General features: G+C 43.2%; 1 protein-coding gene across 16 annotated transcripts in view; it reads left to right on the top strand.

Annotated features, from left to right (window-relative positions):
* LDB3 (LIM domain binding 3) overlaps nucleotides 1-22,599 on the top strand; it is a 148,682-nt gene that overhangs the window by 55,178 nt on the left and 70,905 nt on the right. For all 16 annotated transcript variants that reach the window (XM_081861172.1, XM_081861164.1, XM_081861168.1 and 13 more), the window contains 2 exons: nucleotides 5,042-5,193; nucleotides 17,474-17,549. In XM_081861172.1, coding sequence (XP_081717298.1) covers nucleotides 5,042-5,193; nucleotides 17,474-17,549 — 228 coding nt within the window. The remainder of the gene's footprint in view (nucleotides 1-5,041; nucleotides 5,194-17,473; nucleotides 17,550-22,599) is intronic.

The raw sequence follows: 22,599 nt of genomic DNA, 5'->3' as shown, positions 1-22,599 counted from the left end.
TGGGTATACCTCTGTCAGGCTTTGAAAGTGGATGCGGGGGCATAAATAAATGATGATGATGATGATGATGATGATGATGATGATGATGATGATGATAATTTATTATTTATACCCCACCCATCTGGCTGGGTTTCCCCAGTCACTCTGGGCGGCTTCCAACAGAATATTAAAATACAATAGTCTATTAAACATTAAAAGCTTCCCTAAACAGGCCTGCCTTCAGATGTCTTCTAAAAGTCTGGTAGTTGTTTTTCTCTTTGACATCTGGTGGGAGGGCATTCCACAGGGTGGGTGCCACTACCGAGAAGGCCCTCTGCCTGGTTCCCTGTAATTTGGCTTCTCGCAGGGAGGGAATCGCCAGAAGGCCCTCGGTGCTGGACCTCAGTGTCCGGGTAGAACGATGGGGGGTGGAGACGCTCCTTCACGTATACTGGACCGAGACCCTTTAGGGCTTTAAAGGTCAGCACCAGCACTTTGAATTGTGCTCGGAAACGTACTGGGAGCCAATGATGATATTGTTTGCTTGTTAGTTTTAGTTTTGTTTGTTTGTTTGTGCTTTTAACTGTTCTCAGTTATCTTATGTGTAGATCACATTGACACGCTGGTTTAGAAGGTGATTAATAAATCTGTGATGGTTTGGAGGGGTTGTGGTGGCACATGCTAGTTCCAACTCCTTTGCCTGAACATACTTAGAAGCCTCCCCTTAAGAAGAGTTCCTGACCCCAGGGGAGATTCTAAATGCACTCATAAAAGCACATTAATATCCCTTCAGATGTTCCTGCTCAACACAGGAAGGTCAGGGTAGAGCCAGCAGTGATGAGGATGCAGGGGTCAGAAACAGCATGTGCTGCGTTGCACCTACTCTGCGCATGATTTTAACACATTTAAAAGAATGCCCCACCAAGGGCCACACTAAAAAAGATGTGTTACCACATGTCTGGGCCGAATGTGTGCTGATATCCTTCATTGGGCAGGATGACACCGGTGACCCCCAACCCCAGCTTGAGGCAGATTGATTGTATGATCAGGTTTCAGGTAAATTGGCTCAAACTCTGCTAATTTTCATGTGGAATATTCACAGCATTGCTGCCTGTTCAATGAATACTTTATATCGGCATCTGACCTTTAATGTTTCTTGAGTTCAGTACGTATTTGATATTTGGCAATAATAATAATTCTTATTATTCTTGTTGACATCCATCTGCCTCAAAAGCCAATGGATTGTGTCTTGCTAATATTACGGATATTTATTAGCTGCTTTCCTTATAAAAATGATGCCAAGTGGCTTACAAATGCAATGTGAACACTAAAACTAGTTACAACAAACACAGCCAATAATAACCACACACAACAGATGAGCAGTACAGATCCCAACCCACTAAAGGACATTGTTGCTTCCGATAGAAAATTTTAAACCTTGTATAGATATTGAAAGGTAATTCCTCGCCCACACACATGATACAAAATGGAAAAGGAATGGTGATAGAAGACTAAAACATACAGCTTCTCCTTCACTGGCTGGTGGAAAGGGCCAAGCTGATCTCCCCCTAGCCCTGGTTATGATTGTGCTGGTATTTGATATTTCTCTGTGAAAGCAGTGCTTGTTGCCATGTAGCAGTATTTAATATTTGACTGATTTCACAGGCAACGTTCAATGATATTTAGCACTGGAGTGTACCCGACCATTTATGAGAATTCCTATTTGTTGCCTGTCAGTTCAGTATATTCTCAAAAATGTTTCGATTCAGATGACCATTTAAAGACATCAGCCCTCTCCTGCAGTCTGAAATGGTGCAGCCCAGCAAAAGCTGTGCCTCGTGATATTTTGTTCCACCCATTTAAGGGAATTTGGCAGCATTTAGATGCGGCAGAGGTGGCCAGTCCCAAGAACCAGTTCTGGGCCCTCTTGACCTGTAGTCAGCTGCAGTGCACAAGCTCCTTGTGTAAGCAGACACAGGCACTTCACTTCGTTCCTTGCTCCTGGATTGGAACAAGATAGTTCACCCATGTTCCCTGACACTTCAGAGCTGGCTTCACCTTATCTGTCACGGTGTACTGAAACGTCGCTCGCTTTTGATAACGGAGTGTCCCCTGCACTGGTCCCAATTGCATGCTTTTAGCTTTCTTGGAAGTAAGATTGTGCAGGCCAATTAGCATCTAATTTTAGCAGCTATACTTCAGCCCTTGAGAGGAGGCAGTCATTTTGGACTCACAAACCTTGGTTAAAGAACATCCTCTTTCAAGAGTTCTGTAGGTTTCCTTTTCTATCCAGCTTTGTTGCTTTGTTGTACAGCTCTTATCACTGCTATCGGGGTACTGAGAAGTCATCGCATTTCCCCAGGGAGCAAGATTGAATTTAAAAACACAGGTCCTTTATTATATAGATATATGCTGGTGAATCTCAGAGCAGTTTGTCCAGGGCTCCTAGGGAGCTTCAGCATTGCTTTATGGGATCAACGCCCTGATTATTCTTCGCCCTCACTCCCACCAGAGATTGGAAAGTTCCTTTTTAAAATGAACCAGTTCTCATTCTAGTTTAGCATGTCCAAAAGCGAACAGCCTTCCTACAAGGTCCTTCCCACCTCAATTTCACAAGGGGATGTATTTGTCTGGCGTGACCCGCACACAAACATTGCAAAAATTAGGGAAACAGAAAGAAGACTAGTTTACAATATATATTTCTGGGAGTGTTTGATTCATTGTGAGTTCATGGGGTGATGTTAAAGAAAGAAGGGGGCGAGGCTGATGTGCTGAGCAGGAATTCCAAATTTAGGCCATCTTTTGGCTTTTTTCAGCAAGGGAGTCAGGGCTCAGCAATGAATCTCCACTCTTGATAAGTACAAGCAGGTGTGAAGCACTAGGAGTCAGCTTTCCTGAATGCAGATATGTCAGCAGAACAGAGTAGTTAACATTTTTATGACAAGATGGGCATCTATGTTTCAAGATGGGGGAAATGTATAGTCTTATAGAGGTGACGGCTAAAGATGTCTTTCTTTTCTTTTAAAGAGCTCATTTTAGCCAGGCTCAAACCCCTGCTTTTTGTTTTTATCGCAGACTTTGCATTCGTTAATATAAACTTATTGTAGATATAGTTTCTGTTTTTACCAAGAGGCATGTATTGAACTGAACAGGGGTTGAATCACAGCAGTGTTTGCTCTGCCTGTTGGTCCTCTGCACAAAACAGAGGCACAGGTAAAGGGCTCTGTAGCCCCCTCCTCTGTGGCAGAGCCCTTCCTTTAGGCACTTCAGATTCTCATCACCATTTGCCTCTGCCTTGCACATACAGGAGCCAGCAGCTGAGGGCAGTACTCTCACAGGGCCCAGGAATTGGACTTAAAGAGTCTTCTGCCTGAACCCTTGGGTGATGTCCTGGTCTGGTTTTGTAGAGGAACCCTACAAAGCAAGACTTATTGACCTATCAGGGGTTGCAGCACCATGGAGAGCTCTGAGTGAGAGTTGGAGCCTCTTATATCCAGTCAACCTCTCCTAGGTTCCACCTGCTTTTGAGAACTAGAGTCCTTAAAGGGCCAATGCTCTAGCCAGAAAATGGGCCCTCCTCCATTCCTTGGCCTCCTACCTGGTGCATTCAAGGTAGTGAGGAACCGCATCTGGCTCCCTGGCTAGTGATTCAGTTCCATGTGGTATCAGGCAAGTCCCGGCCCTCAATATTTCCAAATGGACCTTAAAGACTTGCATCATCATTATTAATTCGTATCTAAAGTAACCCTGCCTTTGGGGACTAATTAGGCTCTGTAAGTTGGAGGCTGTGTGGTGGTTGATTTTTGTATTAAGGTCAATTGGTTTGCATTTTTCTGCATGGCTATGGATACTTTAAATGTTTAAAGGCTTTAATGCTGTTTCTTATGGGATACGTGTTGGAAATGTTTGTAACCCATTTTGGAAGACAGTCCCCTCCCGTCCCCCGGTCTAAGGGTCTCTTAAATAAATGAAATAAACAAACATAGTCTTGGGGGGAAGCTGCTGAGGTGCAAAATGGTGGGGGGCGGTTGAGGTGCTTATTGAATCAGGGGACAAGGTCATGAGTCCCTCAGCTCTGTCAAGATCTGTCATGGTTTGGCAGCCCCAGACTGAAGAGGAGGAGGAGGGAGGAGGAGGAGGAGAAGATGGGGGCTGGAAACCTGGAAACCTTCCTTTGTGACCCTAGTTGTCAGAGAGGGGAGCTTAATTATACTTAACTGCATATGCTCAAAGACTAACATTATGCTTCCTGTGTATCTAAAATAACCCTTGGTTGTGAGAAGCTGAGCAGTATATGGCAGTATTATTATATAAATATCCCAAAATGGGCATAATCGACCTATAAGTTATCCTGAACAAATACTGGTGAATGGATGGAAGCTACCATTCAGAATGAACAAAGGTCCAATTCACAGACAGTAGCCCTTATACATGAAGGAACATCTTCTGTCAGAGAGAGAGAGAGAGAGAGAGAGAGAGAGAAATTGAAACAAGTTCAGATAAATAGCCCTTTTGTGCTGTTTTCAGTCACCTTTGGGAATAAATGGAAATGACCTTGTTTTTGTTTGTAAATTTCAAAATGCACTAGAGGTGAGCTAATACTCATCTTATTTCAAACAGTGATGCATCTATTTAAACCTGTTACCTGCTAGTGTAAACAAGACCTTTAGGATTGAGCTTCCGTAATCCCTGTGCCAAGGAGCAAGGAAAGGATCTTGTGAGAAGAGTTTGTGCAATGTTTGTTGCATGCTATCTCTCTGCAGAACAGCTAACTTAATACCTAGGTATGTTTCATTCCCCGAAACAGCTTTGTTAGCAGGAATTTAGATGAGTGGGGCTGAGAAGTAGATCTTCACTGCAGTGTGCAGATTTCCGGAAATGATGTTGGATAGAGCAGGGAAATCCCGTGCATCCCTCTGATATCAGGTTGATTTGACTTTGAATTGTCAGCTGTAGGTGACCATGACAGCACTTGGGTCAGTAGATGCAAGCATATATGTAGATGAATTGTACTCTGTCTTGACGGCCTTTGTTTATCTCTCTCATTCTTTTCCTCCTGCAGATTACGCCAGGCAGCAAGGCAGCTCAGTCCCAGATGAACCAGGGGGACTTGGTGGTAGCAATTGATGGAGTCAACACAGATGGCATGACCCACCTAGAGGCCCAGAACAAGATAAAATCAGCCAGCTACAACCTGTCTCTTACTCTTCAAAAGTATGAGGAGATAAGTTACTACGATTGTGGGGAGATGGCTAAAAGGCACCACCTTAAGAGTGTTGCTGTGGGCATTGTGTTGTAGTGCAGAAGCAGGGTGTCCTGGCTCCTCATGATTCCTATTCCTGTGCAAACACATGACGTAAATGCAGCCTTTAAACCTCCCTTTCTTAGAATCATAGAACTGCGGAGTTGGAAGGGATCCTGAGGATCATCTTGTCAAACCCCCTGCAAGGCAGGAATATGCAGCTTTCCCATAGAGGAACGAACCTGCAACCTTGGCGTTATCAGCCAATTTTGTATTGCATGTGCATGCACACACACACACACACACACACACACCCCAGAGTGGAAAATAATTCAAAGGCTGCATTTTGGATGTGATGTTGTTGGGCTGGGGACAGAAAACATTATGAACTTACACATCCTGTTCTTGTATAGGAAGGTAGCATCATCTAAAGTAGCTTGCCAAGCCACTTTTGATGATGGAATCTGATGGAAATTTCAAATGTTTTGCTGTGTAGGCCTGGTTGTAGGTCTGATTCAAAGAGAACAATCACTCCACAGGAGTACCTGGGGCATGTGCTGGGAGCCACTGGGCTCAAGCTCTATAACTGGTGCTTCCACATGAGACTTGCTTATGCTGCTCTACATGGATGCATTTTCAGGCAGCCACTGCCTCCCTGTGTGAATTAAGCTCAAGTTGCTTTATCATCAAGATTAAAATCCCATATATGTGTCAGATGCCATTTTATTTTGCATGTTGTTAGCAAAGTTGAACTCTGTGCAGAATTACCAGCTGTATATCACTGGACTTAAACATTTCAAAACTAGAGGTGTGTTGTTTTCCCACTTGTTCTGAACTTGTTGTTGCATCCTGATATTGCGGCAAATTGTTCCACCTCAACCTACCAAGTTCAATCACTGCCCTTCACGATTCTGCTAAGGTTGCAGCTCTACCTCCTAGGCCCTGTCCTGTCTTCTTCCCCTCTTTGGTTCAACCCCAGAAGCAAGTATTTTTCAAATCCACATTTAGTGACCCTAGCTTGAGCCCATTGACTATCTCAAGTTGGATGACGTTATATACCATAAGCTGTTTCATTTATTTATTTTTTACTGATGGCCAAGTTTGTTTTTAAAAATTAATAACATCGTGGTTTAAAAATGGGAATAAGTGTGAGTCAAGCGTTACAAGGCATGTTCTTTAAGGATGTTTTGGGTCACCTAGTCCAAGCCCCTACAATGCAGGAATCTCAATTGAAGCATGCATGACAGGTGGCCATCAATAAGCATCGAGTTTTCACAGGGACCTTGTGCCCTTAATATGATGGTCAAGAGGACCTAATGAAGAGGCTGTGAGGTTTTGACACCAGTGCACCCCAACAGCAGTGCAACTTGAGTTCCCTCTCTGCCTACCCCTATGGGTGATTCTGCATGGCTATCTGCAGTGGTTTTGCCTAGGTGTAGGTTGATTGCTATAGGGGAAGGTTGAAACTTGGCACTGCCCTGGCTTGTGATGGGTATGCAATAAGGATAATCTCTTACCTTGGGTGATTTGTAAAGGAGGGAGAGAAAGAAGCCAGTTTATGGTATAAGAGCAGTTTATGGAATGTTGAGATGAAGCGCTGAGTAGGGTGAGTTGAGTCCCTTCTGAGCGATTGGTGGAAAAAGAAGTTAAAAAATAAAATGGAAGAGAGGGATAAAAACAAGTACTGAGGGTTGGTTATAGAGCAAAAACTTGCCTTGAAGTGAGCCTTAGAGCTGAAGACCCTCCTTCCTCTATTGTCTGCAGGATATAGATGAATACAGTCATACCTCGACTTACAGCCACTTCAGGTTGCGTTTTTGGGGGTTATGGACTGCCGAAACCCAGAAGTACCGGAATGGGTTACTTCTGGGTTTTGGCAGTTGCGCATGCACAGAAGCGCTAAATCATGCTTTGCGCATGCGCAGAAGACCAAATCGCAACCCGCGCCTTCGCAGACGCGGGTTGCAAATGCTGCGGGTTGCGAACGTGCATCCCGCATGGATCACATTCGCAACCCGAGCATCCACTGTATGAGATTGGAGACTGCTCAAACTAGGAATCATCTGCCGACAGTCTGAAGTGATGCAGCCCGGCAAGTACTGCTTAGCTCTCAATAGTGCCTCTTTCAGCATATATACAAATTTAAATGATCCATGATCTCTGTAGTGTTCATTATTGTGATAACGGATGAACTCGCTTTGACCACAGATGATTTCATTTTTCATTATTCAAGTACAAGTCTCATGTGCTTCCCTTTACAGCAACTATAATATACATCAGTGGCTCCAGAGTTTTCTGACCTGCAGATGAAGCTTCTACACCACATCCAGATAGTGACAGATATTTGCAGATGGTGGTGGGGATCTTCATACAATATTTACTGACCTCATAAAAACTTGTGTAGAATTTTTATGCTGTTGCAACCTGGTAGATTAAGGGTAAGAAAAAAACAACTATGAGACTTTAAAAAAAATCAAATATGGTATTCTCTTCCCAGTCTATTTTTTTTTTTTTTAAATTTTTATTAAGTTTTGCATAAGTATATTTCACAAACATACAAAAAACAAAAGTAAATAAAACAAACATAAAAAAGAAAAAAGACATACAATACATACTACCTAAACAACACAACTTAACATTAATTTTACAACAACATTGATCGACTTCCCTTTATCTCGATTTCGGATAATGTTATCTTAGTTGTCTATCTGCTGTATCTATTCCAAAATGACATTTGTAACGTAGTAAGCGTTATCTCATGCCTACTGTGATTTTTTTTTTTTTTGATACATATATATTTCTGATTAACATTTTGATGTACCCCTTGTCTCTATTTCCATATATGTTTTAAATTTATCCCATTCATTACTAAATTTTGTACGTTTTTGATTTCTTATTTTTTGTGTCAATTTTGCCAATTCTAAATAATCCAGTAATTTAAATTGCCACTCCTTTAATGTTGGGATTTTTGGTGTTTTCCAGCACTGTGCTATGAGGGTTCTAGCGGCAGCTGTTGCGTATTGGAAAAAGGTCCTATCTTCTTCTTTGATATCCTTGCCAATTATCCCCAGCAGGAAGGCTTCAGGCTTTTTGACAAACGTATATTTGAGAATTTTTTTTAATTCATTATAAATAGATTCCCAAAATTTCTTGAGAATCTCGCACGTCCACCACATATGGAAGAATTCGCCCTCCTTGTTCTTGCATTTCCAACACAATTTATCACCTGTTCTATAAATTTTATGCAATTTTATCGGCGTTATGTACCATCTGTACATCATCTTGTACATGTTTTCTTTGAGTGTCGTGCATGCTGAATAGTTCATATCTTTGCGCCATAAAGCTTCCCATTTATCAAATTCTATGTTATACCCTAGATCTACCGCCCACTTCACCATCACCTCCTTTACTTCCTCGTCCTTGGTGTCCCACTCAAGCAACTGGTTGTACATTTTTGATAGTAATTTTGTTTTACTTTCTATTATTTCAATCTGGAATCTGGATTTTTTCTCACTTATTCCAATCTTTTTGTCTTCCGTCCATATTGAATTTATTTGATGATATTGAATCCAACCAGTCAACTTATTTTTTATTTCTTCATATGGTCTAATCCTCCACCCGGATTCTGTTTTGGTTAGTAGGTCCTCATATGTCCACCGTTCCCCCTCAAGATTTGATTTTTTAATTGTTAAAATATCAATTGGTGATAGCCACCAGGGTGTTTTCTGCTCCAGCAATTTTTTATTCCTTTCCCAGACTTCCAGTAGTGGCCCTCTGAAGATATGGTTGGAAAAACCTTTATGGACCCTTCCCTTGTCTCGCCATAAATAGGCATGCCATCCAAATCTTAAGTTGAACCCCTCTAGGTCTAACAACTCTTTATTTTTGATAACGATCCAATCTTTTACCCAACAAAGGCATGCAGCCTCATAATATAACCTCAGATTTGGAACCGCAAACCCCCCCCTATCTCTTAGATCTGTAAGCAATTTGAATTTAATTCTGGGTCTTTTCCCCCGCCAAATAAATTTGGATAGTAATCTGTGCCATTCTTTAAATATTGCAATTCCCCTAATTATTGGAATGTTCTGGAATAGGAAGAGTAATTTGGGTAGTAAACTCATTTTAATCGCCGCCATTCTGCCCATCCACGAAAGATGTAATCTGTTCCATGTATCTAAGTCCTTCATTATTTCTTTCCATGTTTTCTTATAATTGTTTTCCATCAAATTTATATTTTTCATGGTTATCCAAATTCCAAGGTATTTAACTTTTTTGACTATTTTAATTCCAGTTTGTATCTCAAGCTCATTTTTGGTGTCTTCTTTCATATTTTTAGTCATTATTTTTGTTTTTTCCTTGTTCAGTTTAAATCCCGATAGTTTTCCAAATTCTTCCAGTAATTTTATAGCTTTACCGATGCTCTCCTTTGGTTCTTCCAATGACAACATGAGATCGTCTGCATATGTTTTCAATTTGTATTCTTGCACGCCGATTTTTATGCCGCGGATCTCTGGGGTATTCCTTATCTTATTTGTTATTGTCTCTAATAAGCAACTGCCTCTAACATAACTCACTTCCAGTGCAGACACTCCTCCTAAACTGCCATTGATTCCAGTTGTAAAAGCCTTGGCAGTTTGCTGGGAGACAAATGTTCTTTTGCAGCAGATTCAGTCATAAATCAGGCATTTAACATCTGTGGTGACAGCATCTGAAGCAGACGTAATAGAAAGCATTGGTAGCATGATTCAAATTGTTTCCCTGCTCAAGGTTGCCGTGATTTGGGCACCACAGTTGTCTAGTGCATACAGTAAATGCCTGTGCTTGTGCCCACCCCCGGTCTGTGTCCCTGTTGATGTGTGCAAATGCAGTTAGGGTGAAGACAGATGTAGCATTTTTTAAATGATCTCAACAACAGGCTCTTCATCTGCAGCGAGAACTTGGCTTTGCAATTGTTGGCGGAAATGTAGGCACCAAGAAGTTGAATGCTGGATCAATCCCCAGCTTTGCCTCTTCTGCTGTGTGATTTGTTAGATATGTTTTCAAAGTAAAATATGTTTATCCATGGTGCTAAAAGTGCAGGCCTGAGCCTAGAGTTAAGCAGTTTAATAACTAATGTCTCACAGTGGCCAGGGAAATGTCACCTAATGGATAGCAAAGATTAGCTGGTTTTTTTCTGGGATGTTCTGAATGGAGATTGCCATCTGTTTGGGGAAGGTGACTCCCCGTGAAGCTCAAGAGGGACAGATTTGTATGTGTGAAAGAGTAGTAGCAATAGAAGCAGTTTGGAACAGAGAGTGAGACCGGCTGCCCACCAGGAGTGCTTTTGCTCTTTGTCTCCACCTGTACTCTATTTGTGTGTGAATGTATGTAAAGTATCACGAAAACATCTAAGTCTCCAGTGATCTGTCCTCTAAAAGGAAGCCAGACCCAGGCAGAGGTAGCCTCTTCTCACAGCTCAGAAAAGTAGGGTGTGCTTTATAATATATGTCTTCATCCATAGCCTTATAAAAAGGGGGGGGGGGTTAAGAAAAAAATTCACTGAGAATTGGTGTGTGTGTGTTGGTGAGATCACAGAAGCCAGCCTGTAGGTCCCCATCATTGCTACAGAACTATCAGCATCCAAGAAATAAATAGAACCCAGAACTTTATTTTTCTAGACTTTAACCCAGGATTTGGTGGGGAAAGTATTTCTATTGCACATGTCACCTGAGAGCCTTAAAAAACTATTGCCAGAACAGGGGCAGAATAGTAAGTCCTACCTACTTGTGCCCAGGGATGACCTGGTGTCTTAATGTTTTTGCATGCAACCTATCTTCAGGACTTTGCTCTAAATGAAACCAAATATTCAGAGAGCTGACCTCGTTTTATTAGCATAACCTGAAGACTTCATGCAAAAGAAAATGTGCACCAATTTCCTGGATGAGCAGATAACCAAAGAAAATGACTTGAATTTAAATTATGTGAGCCAAAGCCATAGCAAAATGTGAAGCAAGGGAACTGTAGACAGACCCGTAGTCAAATACTAATCAGCCAGACAACCGCTGGCATAAAACTGAATCTGTAATTGTGGGGCAGTCTGTCGGTAATATTATAGGCTATCCTGTGGGGAAACAGAGACAAAGTTATGCTCTATTAAGACTCATTGATTTCAAATGGAAAGTTAAAGCATGTACTTCAATATCTCCTCTTGAAATCAATGGGTTTTAAAGGTGCTTAACATTGGCTAGGTGATGTCCGTATTTTTATTTTACCATTTTTAACTAGCTGTTTTTCCCATGGAGATATACATAGTAAAAATGCTGAGAGGGATGTGTATTTATTTGCCTTAGATTAAGAGTGCATTGTAATTCCTATGGCAAGCCTGTATGTGCTTGTCTTTCAGCAAGCCCCTTTGGAGCCAATAAAATTTACTTCTGAGTAGACATGCATAAGTTGAGACTGTCAGTTGTTGTGGAGGAGAGCTCAGTTTTAAATGCATCACATAAACCCTGTTAGCTTCACCGGAGACCCAGTAGACCATCAATCAATGCCATGTCTTTAAAGGGCACAGAAGTATTTATTACTCAGAAGAACCTACCTCGCGGTTAGAGATTCTTGCAGAATGTACATTGCTCACCCAGAACCCCACTCCCAAAATACCAATGGAGAAGGTAATGTGAAAACAAACCTTCACATTTGTCTGGGGTATATATCTCCTGGGTAGGTTGTTGAAGATAATCTCCTTCTGCAACATTACTTTGCGCTCGCCGTGTAAAGGTCACAGCAGGCATTAATGGTGCTTCTGTCTCACTTGATGGCTTGACACGGACTGAATAAAGCCATGATAAAGAGTTATTACAGGTTAGATCTGCCACAAGACTACCTTCTGCTTATGGTTAGTGCTGATTAGCTTAGAGAATCGACAAAATAAGCAGCAAATTATGAAGGCATAGGCTAAAATGACCTATATTGGGCCAGGAGGGACCAGGATTGAGACAGTTAAAGTGAAATATAAGGACTCGCAGTGATGCAGCTATAAATGCTGTGGTTTGCACTGCTATTGCACCTCTTTGTGCCTACATGGTATTTTCCAAGGAGGTTGCTTATTTTTCTGGTATATTTGTTTGGGAGATCTTGTTCGGCAACCACTTTTAAAAATACTGAATTGATTCCCTTGTCTTATGTTGCAACCTTCTTGATGCAAGTGGTCTTACTGACTGTTTTCATCCTCTTCAGAGGTGAGATTTGTACTCTTAAGTAGATAGGTAGCGAGTGTGCTTTGGGTGAGTATACTTGATCTGTTCTCTTTTGCATTTACTGATATTTGATTCAGTGGCTGATGCTTTTGTTTTGTTTTGTTTTCAGGTGTAATTGATCTGGCAACCAGATTGTATTACAGGGCGTTGAATGCTATTTGGCTAGCAGGCTAGATAGCTTCCAGCTGTTGGAAGATGCCACTGCAATTGTGGCTTTCGTTTCACATTAATACTTAAAGAAACCAAAGTGTGGTTGTATGACAGCACTATAAAATAGTTAAGTAATTCTCTGGAACTGTCAACATTTCCTTCATTCATCCAGAAGCACAAATGTTGGTTATTCTGTCTTTCAATGCACAGAGAAAATGAATAGGAAGGGGAAAAGATGAAACTCTCATTCTGATGAGTGGCTCTTTATGGAGAGAAAATTCAAAAATCCTTTGAATCACATGAAGTGCAGCTCTCACACGGCTATCTGAGCATCTGATTATTTTCCTTTCTGTTTTCTGCATATTAGAGCTGCATTAATAACCTGAAAAATATAATTTGGGATCAGAATTTGAAATGAAAAGAACAGGATTTTTTGAAAGTGGGCTGCTTTGAAACTACAGGTGTGTTTGAGACTGCTCTAAGTAACCTGACCATTGCTTTTAATGCAGTTCCAGACCCAAAAGCTGAGAAAAGGCTGGCTTAGTCACTGTAAATGAGGCTGTATGATTTTAGGTTATTATTCCCTGCCCTGAATAACTGGACTGAGTGTGATTCTGGAAACTCCATTCACTACCCCCACCCCACCTGCTATCAGTAGAGTCATGGCCTCTAAAGAAAAGAACCTGTGGCCTGCCAGATCTTGCCGAACCACAATTCCTATCATCCTTGACGCTTGGTTGGGGCTAATGATAATGGAGTTGCTGGCTGGGGCTAATGATAATGGAGCACAATGGCATCTGAAGGGCTGCAGGCACCCCCCCCCACCCTTGCACTAAGCGATCTGACTGAATGGTAAGAGGAAATCATTGGCTGGAAAGCTGAGGTAAATTCCAGAGAGGCAGGCCAAGCAGAGGAGGAAAGAGGAGCAAGAGGAGCAGATAGTTGGACTCTCAGAATGAGGAACCAGGGGAGTGCTTGTGGGTTAGTGATCAAGGAAGGAGTGAAGCATGGTTCAGAGCTTGTGAGCACCATGTAGTTGGTACTTTGTTATGCAGGCCAAGGCCTAGTTCTCATTGAGGTTGTAGGCCTGCATCTAGGATATACCTATTCAGACCTCAGGTGGGGCTTGGGATTGCATTGTGGAACGTTCCTCTGTACATTAAAAGAAACCCCTGTGCTTGGGAAACTAGGCGTTGGGGAGAAGAGACGAGTGTTGACCTGTTAACAATCTCCATTCTTCAATCAAGTGAAAGTGTACATTGGAGGCAGAGGCTCGTAAGGCCTCAGTTCACTTCCAATTTTCACTGGAGCAAGTTGCTTGCTAGGAGCTGTCTATAGTGCTAAAATCAAGAACCTGTCTTGCTAATGTGCCTGGTTGATACCAGCTACCAGCAGATCAGAACCCATGAGAAATGTAGGTGAAACAACAGAGAAACAGGGTGTTATTAGTAGATGTTGAACGTGTGTTGCGCCAGATTGCTGGAAGTATTCGTTTTGATTTGAGCAGTGAGGAGGCCCACAAATGTGGTTTGGCAGGCAGTTGTTTTTTCTAACACCCAGTGAGGTTTGTTTCTCTCACTCTTTGTCTCTGTGGGTTGCTAGCATCTTTTTTAAAACAGCATTATTCTAGATGTAGAAAAAGATTCAGGGATTTCCAGCTGCCCACCATAACTGAATCTGTGGTTGCCACTGAGGACTTGGCAGCTGTATTCTTAGATTCTCATGCAAGAATAAATATAAGCAAACCCAATAGTTTGAATAGTATCGCTCCGGAGAACGTAGGGAGGTTATGTGTCGTGGTGCAATATGACATGATGCAAATCAGTAACTTGAAGAATAAAATGGCATTCCTGCTCCAGGATGACAAAGGAGCTACAAATGCAAGATGACAGACGCAACCTTTTCAGTTTTGTCTGTGAAATCGTTTGTTGTGACACACCAAAGGGAAGCTGGAAGTGTGCCTTGATGCTCTTGTACCTTTCTTCAAGAGTTTAAAGCAATGCACACCCCACCTGCATTTTCCCCGTAGCCCAGGACCCACACATGTCACTAACCAAGTGCAATATTCAGCCCGTATGTTAACTAGATTGAAGAAAGTGACTTCGTTGTAGTGCAGGGATTAGAAACATTTTTTTCAGATCAAGGGTCAAATACTCTCCTGGACAGCCTTTCCAGGCCACATTCCACTGGTGGGGAGGGCCATAGGGGAAAGTGGGTGGAACAATGAATATGACTCTCACCTTTGTATAATAAGCCACATTTAAACCGCACAGAATCAGTACGTTTTGTACACGTATACATCTTCAGCCCAGGTAGGCAAGAGGTATCATTATAATTAAATGACCCATTCCAGCAAGGTGAAAATATTCCAGGAGGGTGTGGAGCAGGCTTGGTAAGGTGTGGAGTGACCTGGCGAGGGCTGGATGCATGACAGCTTTGGAAATTACACAGAGAGAGGTGCAAATTTCTCCTTCCACTATTAAACGGGAAACATAAAAAATGCATGTACAAGAAACTTCTGAAATTACATTAGAATGCCCATTTTGAAGACCAAAAAGAGAGAGGGTTGAGGAAGGAGGGAATGAGTCATGGCTTGAAACCTTGCACTCCTTTAATGAAAACTTTCCCTAGTGCTTGTGCAATAAACAGTTCACAGCCTTACATATTTTTCCTCTTTCAATAGCAGTTCCTTTACTTTAGGGGGTAAAGAACCTTGAATTTATTTGTTCAGATTTGACCCTGACAGTGAAAGAATGAGCTCCAGGAAACCTGTGTCCCTGAACGAAGGGACAAGCCCTTGAGAGACCATGGCCCCTGCATAAATCATGTTTTCATTCTTCCTCGAGGGATTTCACCTCTGCTGCCCTCCCCTTCAGTTCTTTGTATGCCTAATGCAGTGAGCTTTCATGCTCAGTTGTAAATGCCACCGCGGAAGATGCTCAAGACAAGAATTATCCGTAAAGCCTTTGTGTCTAGCGTGGTGCTTTGAAATGCCTTTAAAAGCTAATGTTAGAAGAGAGCTTCCACAGGAATAACAATGGCAGCGACAATGGCAGCATATCAGTCAGGCGTGGGACATGTCATCATGGCGGCCCATAGCTTTGAAGGCCTTTGAAGAGCACAGGTTGCTGTAACACCTCTGGCTGTGCTGCCTCACTGCAAGCAGCTTGGGTGCAAGCCCATCCACAGGGATGTCCCTTGGGGGGCCAAGGACAGGATCGGTTGTGCTTCTGTAGAAATTCCTCCAACAATTCATGGTCAGGAGTAGGGCTGGGCAATATCTGGTTCGCAACATCATGATATATCACAAGCTAACCATCGCAATATGGCAATACATCATGATGTCAAGGTCCTGGGATGTAGAGGGAGGGAGGGGGTGGGCAGGAGAAGCGATCGCAACCGCGCTCTCCTGCAGGTCCTTCCCAGTGAGGGAGTGAGCGGGCAAGAGTAGGGCTAGCCCCTCACAGCTGTTCCCAGGAATTTGTCCGGCATGCCCTTTCCAGTGATGGCCCCTTGCTGGACATGAATGCTCTGTTTTAAAGCTCCCTTTGGAGAAACGGTTATCGCAATCTGAACTTCAGGTCTGTTTCAGGTGATTTATTTATTTAGTATTGTTTTTATTAAGGATTTTCTTGGGTTACAATAGTACAAATATCGTCTCTGTTTTCAGATCGTAAAGATATTTCATTGGGTCGGTTATATTCGATGTGAGACTTTCGTGTTGTATGCCGTATAAGGTTGGGGGGAAAGAGGTGGGGAGAGAGAGCAGGGGAGGAGGGAGAGAAAGGGGGGTAGTAACCTTTCATTCTTCTACATAGTGTATGTTGATATACCATACTGCCCACCCCTAGCCAGGAGTATAAAAAAATTAAGGACCATGTCCCCAATTCGAGGTACTGTGCTATGTGTGAGAGCAACAAATATCTGTTGTTATGAAAGAGGAGGTGTGTTCGTGGTATGTCATAGCATCTTTCAGGGTTCTGTGCACACGAAGAGGCCTTGTGACCTACTTTAGGACTAGGAAGACAAAAGCCACCCAGTGCCAGGAATGGAGGGCAGATTTTGACAACCAAATGCTTCAGTAGGGATATCACCAGGGCTTTTTTTTCAGCTGGAACTTACCGATACTTAGTTCTGGCACCTCTCAGGTGGGCGCCATTGCCTTTCTAAGAGAATGAGGAAGATGTTCATGGTTAGTTTTGGGATGTCTTTTTTCTAGAAAAATAGCACTGGATATCACTGAGGGCTCATCCAGACACACTTTCCACGTATAAGTCCACACTTTAAAGCTCTCTGTCCCAATATTGTGTGTTTTCTGTCCTGGTGCTTTCCTCAGGAAAACCTGTGCTTTACTGCTAAATTGGAGCAAATGGCAATCTGTGAAAAACCTGGTTGCAGTTTGCTCTGATTCAGTGGTAAAATGTCGGTTTTCTTGAGGAAAGCGCCTGGACCCCAAAAAACCCCTGCTCAGATACAGAACTTTAAAACCTGGCCCTGTGCCTAGGAAAACAGCACAAAATAAATCTGGCTGAGTCTTAGTTGAGGGCTGAGCTGGTTCCCAGTGACTCCTGCCACAGAGGACCAAGGCTGCTGCTTTACCTGTGGCCCAACATCTGTGTAGCCCCACTTGTTATGTTTTTTTCTGTGTAATGGACAGACAGCAACAAGCTTTTGTATAGAGAGAGAGACCCAAAAGAAGAAGTGGATGCTACTGTTACCAAACCGGAAGGAGGGAGGCTGATCTGGAGGACAGGGATGTGGGGGGACCACCATTATATTCTCTGAAGTATTTTTCAGTGCTATCTTTAAGTTATGAGGAGAAATACCAGCTATTCAATGACCTTTTCTTTTGCATTCATTCCAGATCAAAACGTCCTGCTCCAGTTCCTACAGCCACCCCAAGAATTGACTCTCCAATGCCTGTGATCCCTCATCAAAAGGTAGGCGCTCTGGAAAACTCCTGCGGCTCATCACACCAGATATTTCAGATGTCTACCTTTCTGCTTCTCTTTGGCAGCAACCTGATACAAGGCCATTTCCCCTGCTACACAATGATTCACTCGCACCCCATCTGTGATAGAGAATGAAGTGGTAGCAGTTATTCCATAATAAGCAATTTGGAATAAAAACTGTGATGTTGTGTATGCACTTCATAAGCATGGTGGAGATTAGAGCTCAAGTGACAGTGAAGACCATGGAGGCAGATCAAACAGACCAGTTGCGGGAGGGGAGCTGTTTTACAAGATGAACTGTAAAGAATGAGCAAGCACATACAGAGATACCTCAGAATCAGTCAAAGCCAGTGAGATAGCTTCTTTTCCACATTGAGATATGTGTGTGTGTGTTTACTCCCCATCTTCCATCCTCTAAGCCTATGCCAATTCATGACTGTCTTCATAGAACCTGTTCAAGTTCAACTGTATGCACAGCACATAGGACTCTCTCTATGCAGTTAGGGTTCAAATAGCCTACCTGGGTGCAGGTTTGCAACCTTACTTGATTACCCTCCTGAAGAAACTAAGCAAGCTTGCGGTCCTAACCTTGAGAAAGAAGACTATGGACACCTTGGCCTAAAGTGGCAGCTATTACCAGAATAGATCTATCAGCTCCAGCTTAGGTACATTGGTTGAGCAATTGCCCGTAGGACCAGTGACCTCTGAAGATTTGACATCTGATTGTATTCTAGATAGCAGCCTTTATCATGCTGCCTCAGGGACCTTGCCAGTGAAAGATGGGATAAAAAAAAGTTTCAGTAAATAAATGTTACATTTGAGCTCATTATTCCGGTTACCAGTTGCAACAGAATGCTGTGGCGCTGCTGTTTGATTTGCAAAGAGTGTTTGAGCCCTCGCTGTAGAAATACACATTTTTGACGTTATCATTGGCATCCCAGGATCAAGTAAGGTCAAAGGTCTTTGTGAAGTCTTAAATGTTTCTCTCTCCTGGACACCTTTTAGAAATGTTCATTTGTAGTCCATAACAGGAAAAGTAGGTCAGTTTGCAGTTCTCTAGCCAAAAATGGCAGGTTTCCCCCATGCTTCACTGTGGGGAATATTCACTGTGTACATATTATTTAAGATTGGACCAGTGCCGATTGCTTGCTGGGCCCATCCTATGGAGAGCTGCTTTAGGTTAACCTTTGCAGAGCTGGCTCTGCTTCCTTGTGGCTGGTTTCCATGCTACAAGCTGTAATATCTAGGTCCTTTACTCATGTGGCCCAGGTGGTGCATGTAGGATGCAGGGCTACATCCAATGAGGGGGGTGCAGGGGGCTTTGACCCTGCCCTAGGAAGGCCCCATAACATTCTAAATGAGGGGGAAGTAGCAGAGGTGCAGGTGGCAAGGCCTTGAGGGACCTCACAAATTGGGAGGATGCTACAATTCTACCTGGATTACAGCACAGGTGAATTCAGGGACACCTGACCTTCAGCAGCAGCTCAGCCCCACTAATTTAGGGCTTATCCAAGCTTGCCCTTGCCACACCCTTTCCCCCATGGAAATCTGATCTATACTGATGAATTGGAGCAAATGTCAATCAGGATTTCTCCGGATCGACATTTGCTCCGATTTATCACTAAAGAACTGGTTTCCCTGGGGGAAGTGGTGGCGCAAGCACAAAACCATTCAGACTCATGCCTAGAAAGCACAGGACAAGCGGGAAACCTGTCTTCTGGATAGCTCAGTTGATTAGAGTGTGGTGCTGATAATGCCAAGGTTGCAGGTTCGGTCCCCATAAGGGGCAGCTGCATATTCCTGCATTGCAGGGAATAGGACCAGATGATCCTCATGGCTCTTTCTAATGCTACAATTCAATAATTCTATGATTCCTGCATTGCAGGGGGTTGGACTGGATGACCCTTGGGGTCCCTTCCAGCTCTACAATTCTATGAATCCAGCACAAGTCTGTATGAGCCCTAAATGTGATGTGTGGGAATGTTCAGGGATGCAAGAGAGAATTTCTTGTTTAATTATAGCCTTTCCAACTTGTGTAAACAAGTTCACAATTTTAGCAGAGTAACATTCCCTTTTTTAAACTCACAGCGGATGCATTTGCTCAGGCTCGCTAAACAGTGGCGTAGCGTGGGTTGTCAGCACCCAGGGTAAGGCAAGTAATTTGTGCCCCCTAACCCGTGGATTTGCGCCCCCTAACCCTAACCCCCAGATGTTGCGCCCGGTGCGGTCGGCCCCCCCTGCACCCCCCACGCTACGCCACTGTCGCTAAAGCCTCTATAATAACTGTTCCGGTATTTTCCCCTTATTCCCCCATAAAAGATAAGACATGACACAGTCTTCTATAAAAGTATAAAAAAGAGTTTACTCACATTCTGTTCACAATCGGATCCCAGAAGGTAGACTTAGCTTAGAAAAGTAACGTACACCTGGATACTATCTCATAAGGAGACAGTCCCTTTGTCCTCTCTTGGCTGGAAGCCAAGAGAGCATCTTTGGCTAAGCAGATGTTGCTTCTTCTACAAAAGTAGTCATAGAGAGAGATAGCTATCCTGCCCTGTGCTTTTGTTGTTACCTGCAAAGGTGAGGCCACTCCCACCTCTAGTCACATGCAGAGGAAGTCTGTCCCAGCGCAGAAGGAAACAGGAAGTTTACCTGCTGGCTGGACAACATTCCTCCCCGTGTGTAAACATGTTCACTCTAGGAATGTTTTACTTGACTGCTCTTGTGTTTCACATCCCACATGATGCTGTTCATACCATTACCATCAGTTCTGCATCTCTATGGGAACCATGGGAGGGCAACAAGCCTGTCACAGGAGTAACACAAATCCCTTCAGAAAGCCTGCTCAGCAAACTCTTACTGATCAAGTACCTCACGTGTGACTCCTCGCATCTCTAAATAAAGGGCTTCGTGGAACAGGTGTGGATAAGAGCTTTGCTGAGTTGCAACCAAGAGCCTCTGGATGTTAGGGTTGATATTGCTACCATGCTGCTTCAGATTTTGAAGCAAGTGCCAAGAGAGGAAGCATAAGTGACTGTCCCTAAACTTCCAAATCATGTCCCTAAGGAGGACACGGGTGGAGGGTTGCATTTCTGATTCAGGTTGAGAGCCAGTTCATACTGCACCTGATATGGCTGAGTCTGGACATTTAAGGGCTTGTGCAAGTGGCCTGCCTACAAGAGCAGCATAACTTCAGTGCAAGGATCGCAGATTCATTCTCCTGGACAGGGGTTCCCAGTCACAATGTACCACACAGCTTAAGGAAGCTGATCTGTGGGCTTTTGCCAATTCACTCCTCCAGTGTTGCACTGCTCATGGGAATAGATCATTAGAGTCAGGAGCTAAACATATGAAATGTAGCTGGCTCAGGTATCTGTGCATAAAACATTGCTAGGTATAAGCCATTTCATCATAGATTTCTTTTTCCGTCTCCCTCCCCAAGATTATATATTTAAGTGGGGGGAGAGTGCACTTTCACTCTATTAAAAAAAGGAAAAAGAGTGCAGTCAGGGGATGCGGTGTGTGTGTGTGTGTGTGTGTGTGTGTGTGTGTGTTGCCAGTTATGTCCTACGTGGCATCACTGGGAAAGATTAGACTCCTGCTTCCTGAATTCTCCATTCATCACAATGTTGCTAGAAGCCACAGAATGAAAGACCAACTCCATCTCTGCCATGAAATAAGGTATTCTAGCAAGATGACAGTAATATGTCTCCAGGGATGATGCTCAGGATAACAGCCTCCTCTTCTGGCCACAAGAAAAGTTACAGTAGGTTTGCCGTGGAAAAAATAATGCTCATTTTTGTAACCCCTAAGGCCACACTGGGACAGTCAGAGAGACGGAGAAGAGAAAGCTACACAGAGGGAACAAAGCTCAGTGGGAGAGCCCATGTTTCACATGCCAAAGCCTCAGGTTCAGTTCTTGGCATCTCCATTTAAAAAGAGCAGGTGACAGGTGGAGCAGGTGGCAGGGTATAGAGACCTGCTGCCAGACAGAGTAGACAGGATTCACCAGGTATAAACTTGTTGGCGGCATCTGTCTGTCTCAAGAGACATTGGGTGCACCTCCGGGGGTGAAGTCAAACTGCTGTGTTAGCAGTACCAAAGTGACCTCCCTGGGCTGCAAGCCTGGGCAGTGTATATGGAGGTCCTGGGCTAGCCAGGTGACAGAACCCCACCTCTCCTCCTTGCTGAGGTGGTCCAAAGGAAAGCAGAGCAATACCTTTGGCACCAGCTAGGCTGCAGGAGTTGCTGCAAGGAGGCGTACAAGATCCCATCCAACTGTCTTAGGGACTCCACTCCCTGTGTAGAGTTTATTCCTTAGCCTTTTCTCCTCTTCCTGAAGATATCCCACAAGGCAGAGAAGGTTTAGGATCAGAATTTTACTTCTTGCCTAGTCATGCATCTCTAGTTTGTATTAACTGAAATGAAATAATTAGCAAAGACTGGACGCAATGGCAGTCCAGTTGCCTCCATCTCCACCTGAGTCTGTAGCAGAAAAGGCAGAAGAGGCAGAAGTGGAAATGGGGAAGTTAAAAGCATTCATTAACTTGCGATATGGTTTTAGTCCCCACCTAACTGCATATGCACAAAATTCGTCCAATAAAAAAGTTGGTGAGGACATTGTTGACAGAGATATGGCAGTCCTTCATGCCATAAAAAGCATTTTCTGTGTAAATCCTGAAAGGCAAAGCAAACTGATGTTGTAGCAGTTGTTAAAGGAAGACATGGAGCTTGTAAGACAAGCCATGAAGGAAAAAAGAGTCTCTTAAGAAGACACATTTGTTTCTTGGTTAGGGTAGATATTTTTCATCCAAAATCACTAGAAATCAGTTTTGTTGTTTGTAACAGCCATTTACATATATACATATATATTTATCGTTTGTAGCCCTTTCCAAATCTAGAATTAAATGCTTATTTTTAAAGACTGGACGCAAAAAAATTTTTAGTTTATAACGCACACTCCTTGTGATTTTGTGCAACACATACAAACCAACAGATTATGGTTACTAGTACTCGGAGATGCTCTAGTGCTCAGAGA

The sequence above is a fragment of the Podarcis erhardii genome (assembly GCF_964252035.2).
Source record: "Podarcis erhardii genome assembly, chromosome: 5".
Classification (NCBI taxonomy): domain Eukaryota; kingdom Metazoa; phylum Chordata; class Lepidosauria; order Squamata; family Lacertidae; genus Podarcis; species Podarcis erhardii.
The sequence above is the reverse complement of the archived record's forward strand: the minus strand, read 5'-3'. Positions and strand labels throughout refer to the sequence as shown.